Source organism: Sylvia atricapilla, chromosome 1 (assembly GCF_009819655.1).
Source record: "Sylvia atricapilla isolate bSylAtr1 chromosome 1, bSylAtr1.pri, whole genome shotgun sequence".
In the NCBI taxonomy this organism is placed as follows: domain Eukaryota; kingdom Metazoa; phylum Chordata; class Aves; order Passeriformes; family Sylviidae; genus Sylvia; species Sylvia atricapilla.
In genome coordinates, this window is record NC_089140.1 from 18,933,104 (window position 1) to 18,951,394 (window position 18,291).

An 18,291-nucleotide genomic window follows, 5' to 3' on the forward strand; every position below is an offset into this window, starting at 1 on the left:
AGGAGAGAGTCAGTCGAGGTCAGTCATTCTTTCAAGAATTTTTGTCTCTTGTTACCAAATTTGAGTTCTTAGATTGCAGGAGTGAATTGCTTAAAGGAAATGAGAATTTATCCTCTGTGCAAGTGTCTTTTTTTCTTTGCAATTCAAAGCATGGAAGTGTTAATTCCATTCTGTGGCATGCCACCTGTGTTAGAGCTGAGTAGTTCTTCATAGGCACCATTGCTAAACACTAAAGCTTAAGATGATATATATTTCTTGGCTTTCATGGTAGTAAAATGTAATTGCTACTAAGTAGTGTAAGAAGCAGGAGACATTCTATTAAGGAACAAGGATGAAGTGTGAAAAGCCTAGTGAAATAAGGGATAAGACCAGTTATTCTGCAGTCTGTCCTCAACACTGAAACATCAGTGGTAAAGTCACTGCAGATGGTAAATACAAGAGGTTTCACCCAGGATAACTGTGGCAGAAGAGAATTACAAGTAATGAACACTTTAGAACTGAGTGTAGGAGTGAAAAGCAGGTTGGATTTGTCAGGGAATATGTCTAAGGACAAAGGAACAGAACCTGACATTGTAACTGGATGTATCTTAATCATGTTCTTCAAATGCTCATGAATATTTACCAAAGTCAATTATTTTTGAGGTGTGTAGTTGAAAATAAGAGGAAAACTTCACAACAATTCTAGACTTCAAATATTTTTTAATTTGCAAAAATGAAATATCTTTTGCCAAGTGACTCATTCACTTTGTTTCTCAAGATTTACAGAGATAAATACTCCTCTATGTTAATGAGAAAGATAAAAACCAGTCTATGTTAGCTGTAATTATTCTGTCCAGAAATGCCTTATATTGAAAAGCATATGTAGCTGAATATATTTTCTAAGAGAATTTACTGTTTAATTAAGAAGGCTTTGAAGAATATGCATCACCATAATATTTTTCTCATACATTACTTCAATCTTACCTGTGAAACACAAACACCAAGACACAAATTTTCTTGGGTGTGCTTTCTTAGCCAATACATAATCTTAAGGAGGCTTAGACAGTTTCAATACATGGTTTTGTCATCACACAAGCATGTTGAAATAGATTTGCACAACTCATTTGGGAAGTCAATACATAGGTAAATCTAATATATTAACTAACATGGTGCACAGGTTACATTGTGATGTAGGAGCTAAGAGAAGCCATTGGTAGAAGAATTTGACCAGATAGAAAAATTGTGAGAGTACTCACTCCTGAACCAATAAGTAGGATCAGCTACTTTCACGTTTAGAATTTTGAGTGTTTTTTTCCTTCTTATTTTTAACAGATAATTAACCTTACTAGTTATTTTTTACTATTCTTTACTATAATCTTTACTAGTCTGTAAAATGCCACAAATAAGCTAATCAGGAGGAATATGCTGTAAGGGATTCAGTACTTACTGATGCACAAACCCAGAGCCCAAACCTTTGTTTAAGAAACAAAATATTTAGATTCTTCCCAAACACGTTGCTTTGTACTGCTAGTAAAGACTAACTGTTGAATGGGAGTAAGAAGCCATCCAAAGGATTAATCTTCTTGTAAGAAATGAATTCTCTGGACTTCTCAGGTAATTCCAACCTGGAAGCAAACTGAGAACAGGCTCTGTGTCTGCCTCGGTAATAAGAAGGTAGCTTATCATCAGCCATACAAATATGTTTTAAGGATGTTCTAAGTCACAGTGGTGTTTTCTTAGTATTACCTTATTTTTCAGTTGATGAATGATTTCACATATGTGATTCAAATGGTCAAAATCTCAGCTTTTAAAGAAATACTTTCTTTTCAGTAAATGATTGATGGAGTAAATGTGCCTTTTGACCTTACCAATATCTCATCTGTATCCTTACTGCGAAATAATTTACCTTTCTTTACATGAGTGTAAAGAAAGAAGAGAAAGGTACTGTTGCATGGTGTGATTCTCACCATCCTTCCTACTGTAAACAAAAAAATCACCTGTGCTGTTGTTGCTGTTTTGCAGGTCAAGTACAGCAGCGATCAGAGGCAGATGAAAGGTAGACGTAGTGTGCTTCTAGACACACCTGAGCTAAGGCATGTCAAAGAAACACAAAACAACATCTCAATGGTAGGGAACTTTCTTCCTATGACTAGAGTGTTCTAAGGAATGGCACTTGACTTCCACTGGATTTTGCCTACCATTAATATAGGTAACTAATGAAACTTTCTCCTCAGGTATGGAAGGAATATTTTCTTACACCTGTAGAGGGAGTGTTTGCTAACTGCATAGGAGTGTAATGAACATTTTCAAAATACTAATAAACAGTTTTCTAACAGTTAAGTGTCTGTTCTTTGGTTTGTTTTTTCTTTTAAAATATGCACACATGATTTGAGCATCACAATTTCACTGGATTAGGTGACACACTTCACCTTGTGCCTGTGCATGTTCCTGGTTTCTGCGTGACTTTGGTTCTCGGAATGAGTTATTTTGCGTGCATCAGCTTGTGTGAGAATGTTTGTCAATTTAATTAATTGATGATTAAGTTATTTATAATGTAAATATGAATAATCAGCAGTACTACCTTTATAACTCTTACTAATACTGGGGTTTGTTTCAACACTTGGTGCTGTAACACTTTCTACTCTAATGTCCTTTTTTCTAATTATTTTTTAAAGGAGGCAGTTTAGAATAACTGTTGTTCTTTCTAAAATCTATTTTTAAAAGCCAGCTGACATATGATAAAACAAGAGAGCAAAACATACATTTTGTATGGTACTATACAAGTAGTCAAAATTATCACTGAATGAAAATACTTGAGATCTTTAGAACTACTACTGCAGGAAATTTTTACTGACAGATGTATTTGTCTGCATCAGTAGACAGCTGTCCTGTCTTAGAGAAGAAAGGAATGGACCAGATGACCTCCTGAGGGCAGGGCTGTTTTGTGTCCTGTGTGACAGTAAGATGATGCTTTGCTGCTTAGGCTAGTGCCTAATTCAGTGTCAATGGAAAAGAAATGCAAAATTGGTAATAAAATATCAGAAAAACTAGTTAAGATGATATAAAATACTTGGCTGGCCCTCCAGCCTATCTCATGTGTACAACAATTCTGTTATGGTGCAAAGTCAAAGAATATAAGTGCCTCATAAACCAAACATATATGTATTCCTGCACAGAGTAACAATTTGCTGACAATTGCAACCTGGGGAAAAATTGTAATTCTCCTTGTTTTCCTAGGTAAAATACCATGAAGATTTTGAGAAGACTAAGGGCAGAGGCTTCACCCCAGTGGTAGATGATCCTATAACAGAGCGTGTACGGAAAAACACCCAAATTGTGAGTGATGCCGCATATAAAGGTGTGCATCCACATATTGTTGAAATGGATAGAAGACCTGGAATAATTGTTGGTAAGCTGTTAAATACTGCTGTTATTGAAAGTACGACGGGGAAGATAAAAGCCCTGTACGTGCTCTCTTTTCTTTTCTTTTTCTCTCTTTTCTTACCATGAAACTTACGGTTGAACTGAGGGTTCCATGGCAGCTTTTAGAGAAGTCATAATGGGAACGAATGGAAGATATATCATTTGCTCTGTAATTAAAAAAAAAAAAAAAAAAAAGTTTTTACTGTTACTTTAAATTTGAATTTTGACTCTATAAGGAAGGTCAAAATAATGATAATCTTAATTTTATGCAGAAGAAAGATGATTAAAATTGATTTTGCAAGATTTCAATGTTTAAATATTGCAGGCCAGTTTGAGATTTCCCCTTCTGTCAGTCAGTAATTTCTCCAGAACTGCACATATCTATTTACCTCGTGTTTTCACAATTTCACACAGCTTTAAAAATATCTCAAGCTGTGGTTCATCACTAACTCATTAGATCTCTGGTAAGCCAAGAACCAGTGTTGAGAAGTGATGTTCTGAAGGATGGTCCAAGATAAGGATGGGTGTTCAAGGGATAGAATATAGATTGTATAATATGTAGAATATGTAAACACAAGGTATTGCATAAAGGTATTATTTGGCATAATCATAGTGAATTCTATTTAAAAATCAAAGTGATATTTGAAATTGCTTAAAAGTCTGCAAGTGTGCTATGGCAAAGGAAGCGGTAATATTTTTTTTCCTTCTAATTTCCTTTGTTTTGATGTGTCCCATTTCTGTTTTTCTGTGCTTTGCAGCTGTGTAGACCCCAAAGGATCTGTATACAAAAACCCATACTGAGATAGCACTCGAAATTGTTCATAGGCAGTGATACACTGAGGCTGACTTCTTTGCCTCTCAAAACTCAGAGAAGTTTCAGGTGAAATAGACTAACTTGTGTCTCACTTAGGCCATCCTACTCCTGCCTGCAGTAAGGTTAACTGTGTTATTCCTGCCAGATGCTTTTTCAATCTGTTCCTTAAGTCTCCAAATAAGTCTCCCCCACATAAGGAAGTATATTTCTTTCCTTTTTTGTTGCCATCCTTTATGTGTCTGTAGCTACATCCCTTATATGAAAAGGGATTTCCCAAAAGTGTGTGTTAGAGCTCTGCCTAGGGCAGGTGCTGATGATCTTCCATCACTACTCACTTTCATAGTTGTGGTACAGCCTAAGAAAAAGGAAAGGCTCCTGTAAAATCTCAGTGAGACATTCCATTTGCAATTTGCTCTTTATGCTGCCAACCTGCTGCTCTCTGCTGTGCTGCGTGGGTGCTGTAGCCCTGTGTAAGGACCAAGTGTGCAATCCCATGATCAGCAGCTGAAGCCTTTCTAGCACAACCAGATGGAATGAAGGACATCCCTGAGATAGATTCTTGTAAGAACTGAAATATTAGTACTATTTATCACCTAAAAATACTCCAGTGTGAAAACAGACATCAATTCTTAATTTCCCATGCCTGCCAAACAGCAAAATACAACTATTTATAGGAAAAGGTGATGTCAAACTGAAGTATTTCAGCTAATGCTTTTTTGGAATTAATATCTACTTGTTTAAAAAGAAGCAGTGAGCTCTCTGCCCATGAAATGTCCTTGGCAGCTCAAAAAAATTAGCAAACTGAAAAACCTACTTATTACTCTCGTGAGTATTTTTCGTAGCTGAAAATTGTTCAGCCAGTTAGGAAAAGTGTGTCAGAATACCTCTGGTTGATTTTTAATGTATTATTTGGGAAGCTAGAACTACTCTTTCAATGTCTGGTTACTAGAATTAATGACACTGCTCTGGCAAATAGGCACTGGTTTTAATCCTACTAAACCACTCCAACCCATCAAGATAAATTGATGTCTGTGAGCTTTGGATCTGTTACTAAAGAGGAACCACAATTCTCACATGAATATAAGGTTATTTTACCTTTCCAAAAGTTACCTGGGAATTAAAACTGATTTGTGTTATTTATTGCCAAGATTCTGATTCTATGTATGTTATTTCAGATTACAGAGATGGATAAAAGCAATACAAATCAATGACTATTGGCACTGGTGCTGCTATGAAGCCATACTTATATTTCACTAAGACATGATCAAACAGGACAAATTGGGCATTAACCAATTCCCATCCCCTTCTCATGCCTGTCAGTACTTTATGTAGGTGCACAATTTATCTCCATTAGGACTAGCACATAGTTTATCAAAAGATTTTTTTTTTGGCTTTAATTTATGTTGGTAGGAAGGAGTTAGCACTATGCCTTACCTTGTGGGAGTTGTAGATAATGTATAAGGTACATACATTGAATGTATTCTAAAGCCATGGGATTTATTTTGTTAACTCTGCCTGTTCTTTCCATTGCATACAGGCTGTTAATAATTTGAAACATGACATATTTGGGGTCCTCACTGTTCTACTTTACCTACCAACCCATTATTTAGCTTGGTACCTCTCAAACCAGCAAAAGAACAAAGTCAGTAAGAAGGGGTTTTTCCCTCATTCCAGTATATGGAGTAAATCTTGCAGCCAGGTCTGTCCAGAAAGAAACTCTATAGTAAAAATGTGTGATCTGGTAGATTTGTGCTTTGGCTGATTATACTTTATATCAAGGTTTTATTTGAAACTGAGGACATTAAAAGATTTATTACTTTTAGACATATCAGATATCATAGAATCATTTAGATTGGAAAAGAACATTTGGGCCATCAAATGCAACCATTAACCCAGGACTGTCAAACCCACAACAAAACCATGTCTTCAAACATCATGTCAACACATCTTTTAAATATCTCTGTGGGGATGGTAACTCAGCCACTTCCCTGGGCAGCCTGTTCCTTTGCTTGACAACCCTTTCAGTGAAGAATCTTTTCTAATATCCAATATATAAACCTCCCCTGGCACACTTGGGGCCATTTTCTCACATCCTGTCACTTGTTAACTGGGAGAAGAGACCTATTCCCACATCATTCAACCTCCTTTCAGGTATTTGTAGAGTGGTAAGGTCCCTGGAGCCTCCTGTTCTCCAGGCTAAACACCCCCAGCTCCCTCAGCTGCTCCTCAATAGACTTGTGCTCCAGACCCTTCCCCAGCTCCACTGCCCTTCTCTGGACTCTCTCCAGCACCTCAATGTCCTCCTGAACTGAGGGGCCCAGAACTGAACTCAGGATTTGAGGTGTGGCCTCAGCAGTGCCCAGTGCAGGGGATGGTCACTGCCCTGCTCCTGCTGGCCACTCTGTTGCTGATCCAGGCCAGGATGCCATTGGCCTCTTGGGCACATACTGGCACAGGGAATTACTTAAGGTCAGGAGTGGGCATCATTTTGTCCTATGGTAGATGTGTGCGATGCAGATTTCTGCAGCTGAATTTGTTGCCTTAGTTAATTTTTTGATATTAATTAAGAAAGATGGATAGTTTTGAGTTTACATGAACTAAGCAATTAGTAGAAATTTATTTTGGATGAGCTATGGCCTTGATTCTTCTTATGCTGACATGATCTTCGCTGTATGCAGAGGAGAGTCTGTAGTGTCTCTGTCAGCTGTGGAGCTGTATACTACCAATTGTCAGCTGTAGGGATGTGCACTGCAGCATCTCCATACATAAGGATGCTGCTGGTGACCTGGGGGAAATAATTTGTAGCTCTGATGATTTTGGTTCTGCTACTGGAAGAGAGCTCTAGTATGTGATTCTTAACTGGTTTTCATTTATTAAGACTTAAGAACGTATTATAGTCTTGTTTAGAAAGTGGAAAAAAATTGGGGAGTGAAAATGTCCTTAAAATCATGTCAGTCTTAAATGAATACACTAACTTCTTTTGAGCAGGAGATCGATCTTTCTGATATGTTCAGGTGAACAGCTTGATATTTTAGTTAACTTCCAAATGAAGGAAATTGATTGCAGATTGTTAAAACTCATTCCTTTCATGCTTTTACTTCCTTTGTTGTTTGTCTGTCTTATAATTTCTGTGCTTTGGAAAAAGACCTTAAAGTTTGGCGCACAGATCCTGGCTCCATCTTCGACATTGATCCTCTGGAGGACAATATTCAGTCTAGGAGTCTGCATATGCTTTCTGGTATTGCTTATATCCTGACTTTTCCTCCATTTGGCTTTTTATGTTTGTGAAACTAAGCTGATACTGTAAATTTTCAGGTCAATATGCCAGCCATATGTTTTATAAGCATGCTTTCATATATATTTATAACTGTTGTAGTTTAAAAGCAATGTTTTATAGGAACTTCAGCCGTAATCACATGTGGAGACAAGAAATAGTGAAATAAATCTTATCTTAAACAACTTTTCATGCCACTTACAAGTAGCCATTTAGAAAGCATTGACCTACTTTGTCCTTGCTATATGTAGAATTTTCAAGTAGTTAGACGTTACAGAATTCAGAGTTCTGGAAAGTGACCTATTTATGAAATTGATTTCTTTTCCATGCACATTTTGCCTATATGGCTCATGACATTATGCTTTGTTCTATTATTTGCAGCTCCAAGGTGTTGATAATTTTAGGATAGATGGAAGAGGAGAGAAAGTAATGTAATAAGAGGGAGGAGGGTTTTGGCTTTACAAGTTTACTGAGTCTTTTCCTGCATAGGAGTGTTTATTTTGAATGTTTAATTTTTCACATGCATTTCTTTTGCTACTTTGGAACTTCAGATATACTTTTGAACAACATACAGCTGTATTTCCACATGCACTTATATGCATGCTGGGATAAAGGAATAATTTGGTTTTCCACTGGCAAATTTTATGTTCTTCATCTTTATGCACTCTTTTTCTGGTATCTCAATACTACCTTCCATTTCTGCTATTCTTTTAAGTCAAAGAACAAGCTTAGTTGTATTAGATTTTGAAGCAAGCTTTGGAACTAATGGTGCTCAAAATGGATACAAAATTGCAAAGAACTAGCTTTTCTCTAATTTTAATGCCATCAGTGTATGAATAGCAATGTTAGCAGTGATGGGGTGTATGTTGTTGCTTGTCTTGGACCTCTGCCATCTATTTACTGTGATATTCTTTATTTCTTTCTACCTTTGTAGAAAGAGCAAGCCGTTTCAGTAAGCAGTATTTACATTCTACCAGTCTGGGAGATTATAAATCAGATGGCTCTGACACGAACCCTACCTTTTCTTACTGCAGTGAGATAACAAGGCCATCTGATGAAGGAGGTACCCTTTCTTCCCACCTTTTTCACTAACAACACTGTTGCAGTGTGTTGAGACTTCACAGGCCTGTATTAACTTCATATCCTTGCGTAGTCACAAGCAGAAACTTTGTAAGCTATTGCCTGATTAAGAAAGCAAAGCAAGACTGCACAGTTCCTGCGTGCCATATCATTCTAATGTGAATTCTCTCTCACAATTTTGGTAATGCTGTTGGCTCCAAAGACCTGTTATCTCCTATTTACAGTGCTTTAAAGATGTGTTGTGTTTTTACAAATTGTACATGAATCTGGTTTTATTTTTTTCTCTTGAATGACACAATGTAACAATGAAATACACCTTTAACCTGAAAAAAAAACATATTTACCTTGGGCTTTTCAGTGGGTAAATCAAGGATATCATGGTATTTTAGTGATTGAAGTACTTTTCCATATTCAACTGTGCAGGTTTTTGTGGCTCTCTATTTTTATCTTTAAAAAAATCCAAGGAATTTTATTGTGTTCTCTCTTTCTCTCATAACTAAATTTTCTCATCCTTTCAGTGGTTTGAGAACCAGGGTTAACATTCAGCTGGGAAGTTTATATAGTTTGTTATGGTTTAACATGGAATAATAATAGAATACTTTGACAAACCTGCATTCTAGGTACAAACCCACATTGTGTACCTGTTTGATGCAGCTGATTAGAAGAAAATTTAGGAAAATGATGAGTAAGAGTCCAGTCATTCTACTGGCATTACAGAGTGCAGTAGACCTAAATGATGAATTGACAATATTCCGAATGACTGCATTCTAAATAGATATTTAGAAATCTATCTAAATAGATAAATTGATTTTTTTAAAAATAATCACTTCCCAGTTGTGAAAAAATGGTGCATTGGAAAGGTTATTCAAAGGGTTACTCTTTTTTTCTTTTAAGAAATCTTCTAATTGCCTACACAACATTAAATTGCCCATGCATTTAGAAGATTTTAAGTCATCTTAGTTGTAGACTGCACTTGTTAATGATCTTCTTTCACTGGAGTAAAATGTTACTGTGGTGGTAGGTGCTTATGGACTCTGCATTTTTTAGGTGCTGTGTAAATACATAGAAGCAGCTCTGATTAAGAATGGACAAGGGAGAAGGTGTTCAGGCTGAAGTGCTAACTCTGAACCAAGAAAGAAATTTATCTTTGACAGAAATGTACTGCCTTTTTGTCATGTCTGATTATCTTTATTTGGTATTTTAACTATATTCTCAACTCTTTTAATAGATGTAGCAATAACGCACATTATGTTGTTTTTTTCTCTTCTTGTGATAATACTAAGTGAGCTTCACAGTCCAGTGTACATTGTTTGTCTATAGCTGTTCTGATCTTTTCTTTGGCAGTATTCCAAGCCGTTTCAACATTGCTTTGTCAGCTTGATTGATTTTAACAGATACTTTTTACTACTTGCCATACTGAGAATGGGAATTTGCTTTATTTTCCTGGTTGTTCTGGCACTAATAAGCTTGATTTTTGTGGCTCAATTTGAATCTATTGTTGTGGTGATGTCTTGAACAGATCCTTCCCAAGATCAACATTTTTTAGCAAGATATTTTCTGTTTTAACTCAGCTGGCTAGCCAGGATTTGAGCATCTGTAGACAGTTCCCATTACAGGGAAGAAATAAGTGCCAGAGCTAAGTAACTGAACATACTCCTAATGATTTACAAGAAAATGCCATTTCTGTGAACACACTTAGAAAGACCCAGCAGAAGATAATGTCTGTGGCAAAAATACTAGTCTTTTTCATCCCATCCCAAAGGTCATTTTTGCACATGGCCACAAGAGGAGTTTGCCCATGAGCTTTATACAGTTGTCTCTTATACCAAAAATGAGAATGAAATCTGTCTTGGTGAGATTCCATGGCTGTTTCTCACGGAGTTTGCACTTTTGGATCAGCAGCATTTCTCATTGGCAACTGCTCTTTCTGATGTACCAGTATGCTGTACCAGCATGAAAGACAGTTGGAGACCTGTAACCAGTCTTACAGTCTCTGAGGGTCTTTGGCCTTGTCTCATCATCTTTCACATATTTCTACTTTGTTCAATTGCTACTTTATTTTAGATACCTTTCCTGATATTTGACACAATTCAAATCTTTGCCTGCCACAGCTGATGGAATTGTTCCTTAACTACCTCTTCCCAGCCCTTAGCTGGGACCCTGACTCAGTACCAGATGTTAAAGGCTTATTCACAGCTAAATAACTCTCTTCTCTTGGGGAATTTCAGTAATAACATTGCAGGGAAACCACTAATATTGTTCATTAGAATTACTTCTTCCTGTTTTGTTCTCTTACTGCTGTTTTAGATGATGAATGTTGAGTCATGTGTCCTTTTCAGGGAGCTTTGTCTTCAAAATCAGCAGATTTTTGCATGATGGAAGTCCAGAAAATTCCCTGTTCTTCCTTTTAGAGAATTGCAGGTAAAATTGAATAGGAAACAATTGTTAACACTTTCCAGCAAGCTGGTGCAGGTCATGGGCTTTCATTTTAATAATCTTTTTGAAGTTACTTTTCAACTTCATGTGTCTTTTTTAACAGCTTCTTTCTGTGATTGTTTTTCAGGGTTGACTTTATTACTTCACAGCATCTTTCAGGATTTTTGCCACACTGAACAGGTGGTGTTGCACCAGAGCTGCTCAGTCTGCCTAAATACTTTGTAATTAGTTATTGCCTGACAAAGATTATCTTTGTACCTGCAAGCCATTCTGTAGGACTTCACTGGAACACTGGGTGCCACATTTTTGCAAAATTCTCACTGATAGTGAGAATTATTTTCAAATGAGTTAAAAAGGAATAGAAGTTAATGATTTCTCTCTTTAGTCCTGCTTTTAACAGTGATGTTGCAACTTCTCGGGCATGGAACCCTTTACTTTTGGGAAGGTTTTTAGATTATTTTCTTCAAAGAGAAGTTGAGATATATGGATGTCAGATTTATTTTTGTTTATAAAGACAGACGAGGCAGTTTTTTCTCCATAGAACACTAGGAAAAAGAAGCAAAGTTCTGAAGTTCAGGTCTCTCTTGACAGCATTCTGCCTGCAAAATATCTCAAGTGCTGTGTTTCGGGTTTTATTTAGGTTCTTTATAATGCCTTTTCTGTCTGTCCTGATTTTCCATGCAGCTTTGTAAAGTGATTTTCTCCCAGTTTTTTCCACACTCACTCTCTTGCTCCCCTTCCTTCTCTTCGAGTAAAGTTCCTCCCTGTTAGTTTGCATTCAGGCTCCCAGAGAGAATGATTTGGTTTAGATGGCTCAGTACCTTTGCCAATCTGGCACTATTTTGGACAGTTTCTAGTTGAAACCTTCAGGACTGGTTTTCTCCTCTTTTACATTTGACTTTTCACTTTTTTTTTTTTTTTTTCCTTTGGTTTCCTCTTAATGTCTAGTTTGTGTGCACACCTTTGTGTAGGTGTGCATCAGCATAGAGGCATGATGCATAATTTTTTTCCTTACCGTAGGTTCAGACTTTTTCAGTGTAACAAAGTGACCATGTATTTTTATTTTAAATTGTGTGCAGTCTGTAGATGGAGAAAAATTAGAGATGAGTATCAGTGCATTTTCAGTTATGAATATATTGTTACTCTGGCGGGGAAAAACACAGTTTCTTGGTTATTTTCTGCATCATCATATTATTATCTTAAAGGATACATAGAAATCAGTCTGTAGAAGATGGAGATCAGTTTTGTTGTACTCTCAAAAACATATGTTATGTAGGAAACCTTAGTGGATATTAGGACAGAATTTCCAAGGGCCGTTTGTTGTGTTTTAAACATGAGTGCTGAAATTTCATACCTTTGGCTGGAGTCAGCATGTTACTGGCTGGTTGCATGTGTGCTGTTTTCACTTGTATCCTTCAGACTCAGGTCACTTGCTGCCATCAGACAAGTAGTGAAAATTAGCATAAAGGAGGCTTGATATGAGCTTTAAAGTCTTCCTTTCTTTATTTTAATGAAAGCAGTCTGCCAGTAACACTCAAGTCTCTGCCTGATTAGTTATCTTCTTTTACTCACACTAGCAATCCAAATACACAGATTTCAAGATACCATGGAATTCCACGTATTTTGCTATCAGCCTTAAAAGCAACCTGTAGATTGCTGTGAGAAAACTGATATTTTTTCTTAGATACTTCATTGATATTGCATAACAAAAAAGCAATCTAGAAACAATTGGTGCAAACAACTTCTGAGGAATAAATACAGTAAATGGGCATTGCTGTCAATTCCACCCCAAAGTCTATGAAGGCTGAGGAAAATACAATGCCACAGTCTCTTCCTTGAAGTTTTGAAGTCTTTATCTAGCTTGGAGTAGAAGTTAAATCCATGAGAAGCAGTAAGTCCTTTCATCTCTCTCCCCAGTGGCATGTCCTCATTGTGTGATATGAACCTTCTGAAAAAGAAAAGCTCCAGAACAGCTGAGTCTGCTCCCCTCCCTTCCTTCAGGCTCCAGGGATATCTTTCTCCTTTCCTCACTGAGGCAGGAACTCATTGCAGGGCACTAGAAGAGCTGCTCTTTGAACTGCAGTGTGAACACAGCCCTGCAAAGAGCACACAGACCTTATGAATTGTTGTGTGTCACTGGCAGCAGCCTTGCTCTGTGTACCAGCTCAAGGTGAGGCCTCTGGTTTCTCAGCCCAACACTGACATTTAAACATGAATTTCAAGGATGTCTCCTCCTCTCCCCCTGGCACACACTAATTTATGTAACTGTATGTAAAATGACTGTTTGTAGGGTTTGCCTGGGGCTTTGACACCCACACATATATACCACAGCAAATCCTAGAACAAGGAACTTGGCTGCTGCTTCTGCTTCTGGTTAGTCTGATCAGAAGACTACAAACTAGTCAGATAAAATGGAGAAAATACCTCTTTATTTCGCATGCTGGAATTGCAGATTTTTCTAGTATGTAGGCTTAGGAGTCTCCTTGCATTTGGATAGAGGTCATAACTCTCCTCTTGTGCTGATAGCTTGAAAGAAGAGGGAAGAAAACTAGATTTTTTTTTCCCCTTCCTTGCTCTGTCCTTCCTGAGAATTTTTTATTAAAAACCCTCTGGTTTGAGGTTGAGAAAAATCATCATTAGTAAAAGACAAGTCAAAGAAAAAAAGAGGGAATAATATCTGACTGCTCTTTATATTGTAATAGAGAGATCTGTCTTCCATGTCCAGGTGCAGCTGTCAGGAATCTGGGGCAGGAATCTTTCACTCCTCTGTGTATTCATATTCAGTTGCTAAGCTCTGCCATTCTGAGGAGGTCAAGCAGAATGACACAGCAGTTATATTTCTTCTCTGTCAGTTGGGGAGAATTGTTCTTTTTTGCTCAGTAGCTGAACTCTGTTTCCGTAGCGTTCCCTGGAGTCCAGTGATCAAACGTGGCATTCAGAGGGAGAGGAATTGTACAGTTCACGGGAAGAACTATTGGCGTTTTGGGTTTCTTGTCCCCTTTCAAGTGTGTCAGCAGGCTGCCCTGCCACAGAAAGCTGAACACATCAAAATGATGCCTTCTGTCTACTCTTGGAACCTCTTGGTGAGGGTCACATTGACACTTCGCGTGGCCACCAGACTCTTACATGTGTTTCTGACTTCTTTGTATTTCAGACTAGATGGTACTTTAGTTTTCCTTCTGTAACATACCAGTCCCCAGCAGGTTTGCCAACCTGAAAGCTAACATGTGGGAAAAAAATAGCCTTCTTCCTTGCAACAGCCTTTTGGTAAAACTGTTTTTCCATCTTGATAATCTGGTGGTTTTCTGTTCCTAAGTGTGTAATGCACTACAAATGCTTGGAGTCAAATAATGAATAACTTGCCCACAAGCTTCTGTGATGTTTTCAAACTTAACTAAATAGTTCTCTCATATGTTATACAGACACAAGTGGATGTAGATGTTTGTAATCTCTCTGAAGCACAAATTATTTAGCATGAAGAGAGGTTCTTTAGCTCATTATTTAGCTCTCTTTCTTAGAGAGCATTCATTCCAGAACCAGAGAACCCTGGTCTTCCATTCTCAAATATATTTTTACAGAAATTATATAGTTTCCTTTGTGAGGGAAAGGTGTCACATTGTACCCCAAAAGGACATGGTTTTTCAGGCAGCAAGTCAGAGCTCTGTCCCTTCTGAAAATTGCATCATTAATTTGAAGGAGGTGTGTTTTGTTGTTTCAGCTTCTGCCTCCTGTTTTGCAGTGACTCCTAATTTCAAATGGCATTTTTTCCTTGATTTAAAATAACATCATTACAATTAGAGGAATTCTTGAAAGCAGTGGGAGGTTTCCTGGTTCTCAGCTCTTGATTAAAGGTAAGAAAGAAAAGTAAAGACAAAGTTAGTTGTGAGAGCTTAGACTTCAGTTAGAAGCAGGTTGAGTATGTTCCATGTATGTGCTAATTTCTATGTGTTTACATGGTAAGAGGATTTCTGACTGCTTAATATATAATTTTGTCTCTGAATAATCCATTTCAGCCTTTTAAAGCCATGTAAGTATAGGAATCCAGTAAGGCAATGGGACTACATTTATGCACCATCTTGTGCATTATCAGTTTTCTGTCCTAGTCTGAGCTATTGGACTTCTAGTGTCCTCTGCTGAGGGCTTTGTTAATTTAGAACATGAGAGAAGTTAGTCCAGAAAATTTTATTTTGTTTTTCCACCACAAAGAGGTATTAACTATCTGTAAAACCTGATTTTTTAAACATAAAACTTAAAATTCGTATAGTACTTAAAGTGATTTCTTAGTTAAATTTTCATTAAGGTCTCGTTCAGGGTGCCAAAAATAAAACTAAATATTCCACGCTGGTTGTAATAGATTAAGATATAAATCATTGATTCATCTGGAAGCAGATTTTCATTCAGTGTGTGTTCACTGAGGATGAGTTAATGTCCAGGCAGAGTTTGACATTTTGTACTTCCAAAATATTTTTACTTAGATTCCTTATGCCTGTCTTTGATTCCCATGTATCTCTCCCACACTCTTGGCATCTGGCAGCATCAAAAGACAATCCCCACCCATCCAAGTAGAGGAGAATCCAGAAGAGATCCCATTTTTAATTTTTGTAGTGTACCAGCAGTTCAGAGGATCCTTCTGTTTGTTCTGCCAGCTGAGTTTGATGTTCCGTTTTCTGTTAAACAGTTGGAAAGCAGAAAGTGGAAAGGAAGTTTTCAAGTGACTCAGCAGTTGAAAGTGTTAATGGCTCCCTTGGCAAGGAGTTGTTTCAGTTGTTCAGTGTGGTCTCCTAAAGCAGCTTTTGATACACTTCAGAGGAATTTTATATCCAGTAGGCAGTAATACAATTAGTAAAATTGTGTGCAGTGACATACATGATACTGGTTATTGCTATCATTCCATCATTGTTCAGGTTGGTAATACCTACTGTGCAAATAAAATGATGCACAGAAATCAAAGCACAGCTTCTGTGAGAAGAACTTGCAGACTTCTCTGTCTAATGCACAAGGGCAACAGTAGATATTCCGTAAATATAAGAGAATTTGAATTATAATTGAAGGCACGTGGGTAATGTAACATGTTAACCTTCATTTTACAAAATCTTTCCTTTGTGAGGAAGCCTAGAGCAAAGCTCTGGCTATTCACAATTTAGTAGGAATTGCAGCTTCCTGTGGTACACCATGGCCCCACTAGGACTGAGGATACCTTGGGCTGGCTTTAAGATATTTTGTGCCTTCATAAATAAAATAATGTGGTGTGGTGTGTGGGGAGAGAAAAGGCAGATTGAACTATTGTCTCAGCTGAGACCTGCTGCAACTTAGGTTGAATGTCGGGCAAAAAAGTCAGGGGGTAGCAACATTTGTTTGCAATACCAAATCCTGGCTGCAATTCATGTTCCAAGCAAGGTGCCCTGTGATTTGCTTGTGTTCCAGGCACAGAACCAGGGGGGGAAGTAAGGGGTGTGTAGGAGTATTGTGGCATAGCAGCTGCTGATAGACACACAGGCTGAACTTTTTGCCATGTACAGGTACCACTGAGGAAAATGCCAAACTAATATTCGTAGTGGTGTCTGAAAAAAAATGATCTTGTATCATTTTTGTTGCTGTTTCTTTTCTGCAATGGCGGTGGCCTGTTTTTAGGAACGACAGCACGGTGTACACTTTCTCGCGTGTCACCGGGCTTAGTAACACGCTTACGCCAATTTGGTGGGCGGTTACAAGCATTTATTATCTCAAACATGCAGTTTAAATACTCTGGGGTCCTTCACTACGTCAGAGGGGTCTTGCCACACTTCCTGAGTTAGTAGGGAGAATGGAAAAGTACTGGCACGTGTTAGTAGGCTACATTCTTGTGGTGATAGCTTATCTTGGGGGGTTGGAGTGTTCTCTGCTCTTCCCGTTACAACCGAGATCTTCCGAGCGCCTGTCCCTATCCAACCACACATTTTATTGTATTGTATTGCATTTTATTCTTTTTATCATTTATTGCGTTGTATACTAGAACAATTCCATGACACAATATGACCTATATAGTCCCTGTTAGTAGTTCCTTTTCCTCAGGTTGCCGTAGAGTATTTCATATATTTAATTTGCTTTTGTGAGGAAAATGAGTGAATTAAACACCTAAAAAAGATTTTGCAGTTGAATATCAAGCCAGATTTTTTTGTCAGTATATTAACTGGTTTAGCATATTCTGCGTTTATCATAATAACCCTAAAATTACATTTCTTGGATCCAAAAGTACAAACATGACTCCAGTTGTAGGGTTAGAAGCCAAATAGTTTAAGTAATTTTGTCTTTTACAGTGCTGCGGTAAAATTTTTTCTGTGAAATCTGGAAGAAGGATAAATGGTTTGTATTTTAGGTGAAATAAATTTCAAATGAAGTAGATGGTTGTAGCTGGCCATAAAGTCCTAAATGTCAGATATAGAACTCATACAATTTTTAAAAGAAGTTGGATGAAGATTATAATTAATATAATTAATTCTAAATTGTAATTTTGTATTGTGCTCACTTTCATTTTACACTGTTTTTTAGCAAAACTGACACAAACATGAATATGAATAAACACTACAGCCTTTTCCTATATTTTTAAAGGCTGATAATGCTTTGAAATATTTTACTGAATTTCCTGGGAGACCATTTAGCACCCTCTTATGTAATAAACACCTTTACTTTTGTTTGGAAAAGTTTTTGTTTGAAGGGGCTACTATGGAATTACATTTATCAAATAAATTGTTTTGAGTGTTTATGGTCTTGCACTCCTAAATGGCCATTCCAAAAGCAGTCTGGGAAGCTGATGTCATTTTCAGAACATCAAAATTGTCTGCTCTTCCAGAGCAGAACTGGCTTTTACTTTTTGCAAGCTATGAGGCTGCCACTTACCACCTCACCACTCCAGAGGAAGACACAGGCAGGGACTCTATGGGTTGTTTGAGATTTGGCTTCTTCTCTCCTGTTGCCAAAACACTAAATCATGTGTAGTTAATACTTTACAACTCTGGTGTTTTACTCTGACATTAATGTGTTAATGATCACAAAAGCTTTGAGCTATTACCCAGTATCCTTCAATCCTTGTACCTCAATAAAAACGATGCTCTAAGCAGTAGCCACAGTCACTTTCTGGCAAAAATATTCCCTGTGTTACTGTCTTTTAATGATGAGGATGGATCTTCTGTTGACTGTCCTCTTTCTTGTAATGTTGACTGTAGAAAATAGAATGTCTTGTGTTCCTTTCATTTTTCTCTAGACTGTGATATTTGATAACTGCTTGCAGACAAGGCTTCTGGCTTCT

The 18,291-nt window shown here is 37.4% G+C and overlaps 1 protein-coding gene across 2 annotated transcripts in view; it reads left to right on the forward strand.

Annotated features, from left to right (window-relative positions):
- Positions 1–18,291, forward strand: part of LOC136359609 (LIM zinc-binding domain-containing Nebulette) — a 249,893-nt gene that overhangs the window by 212,779 nt on the left and 18,823 nt on the right. The window contains exons 5-7 of one of the 2 annotated variants that reach the window (XM_066316411.1): positions 3,217–3,388; positions 7,362–7,454; positions 8,425–8,553. In XM_066316411.1, coding sequence (XP_066172508.1) covers positions 3,217–3,388; positions 7,362–7,454; positions 8,425–8,553 — 394 coding nt within the window. The remainder of the gene's footprint in view (positions 1–3,216; positions 3,389–7,361; positions 7,455–8,424; positions 8,554–18,291) is intronic. The other variant, XM_066316421.1, reaches the window with a different exon arrangement.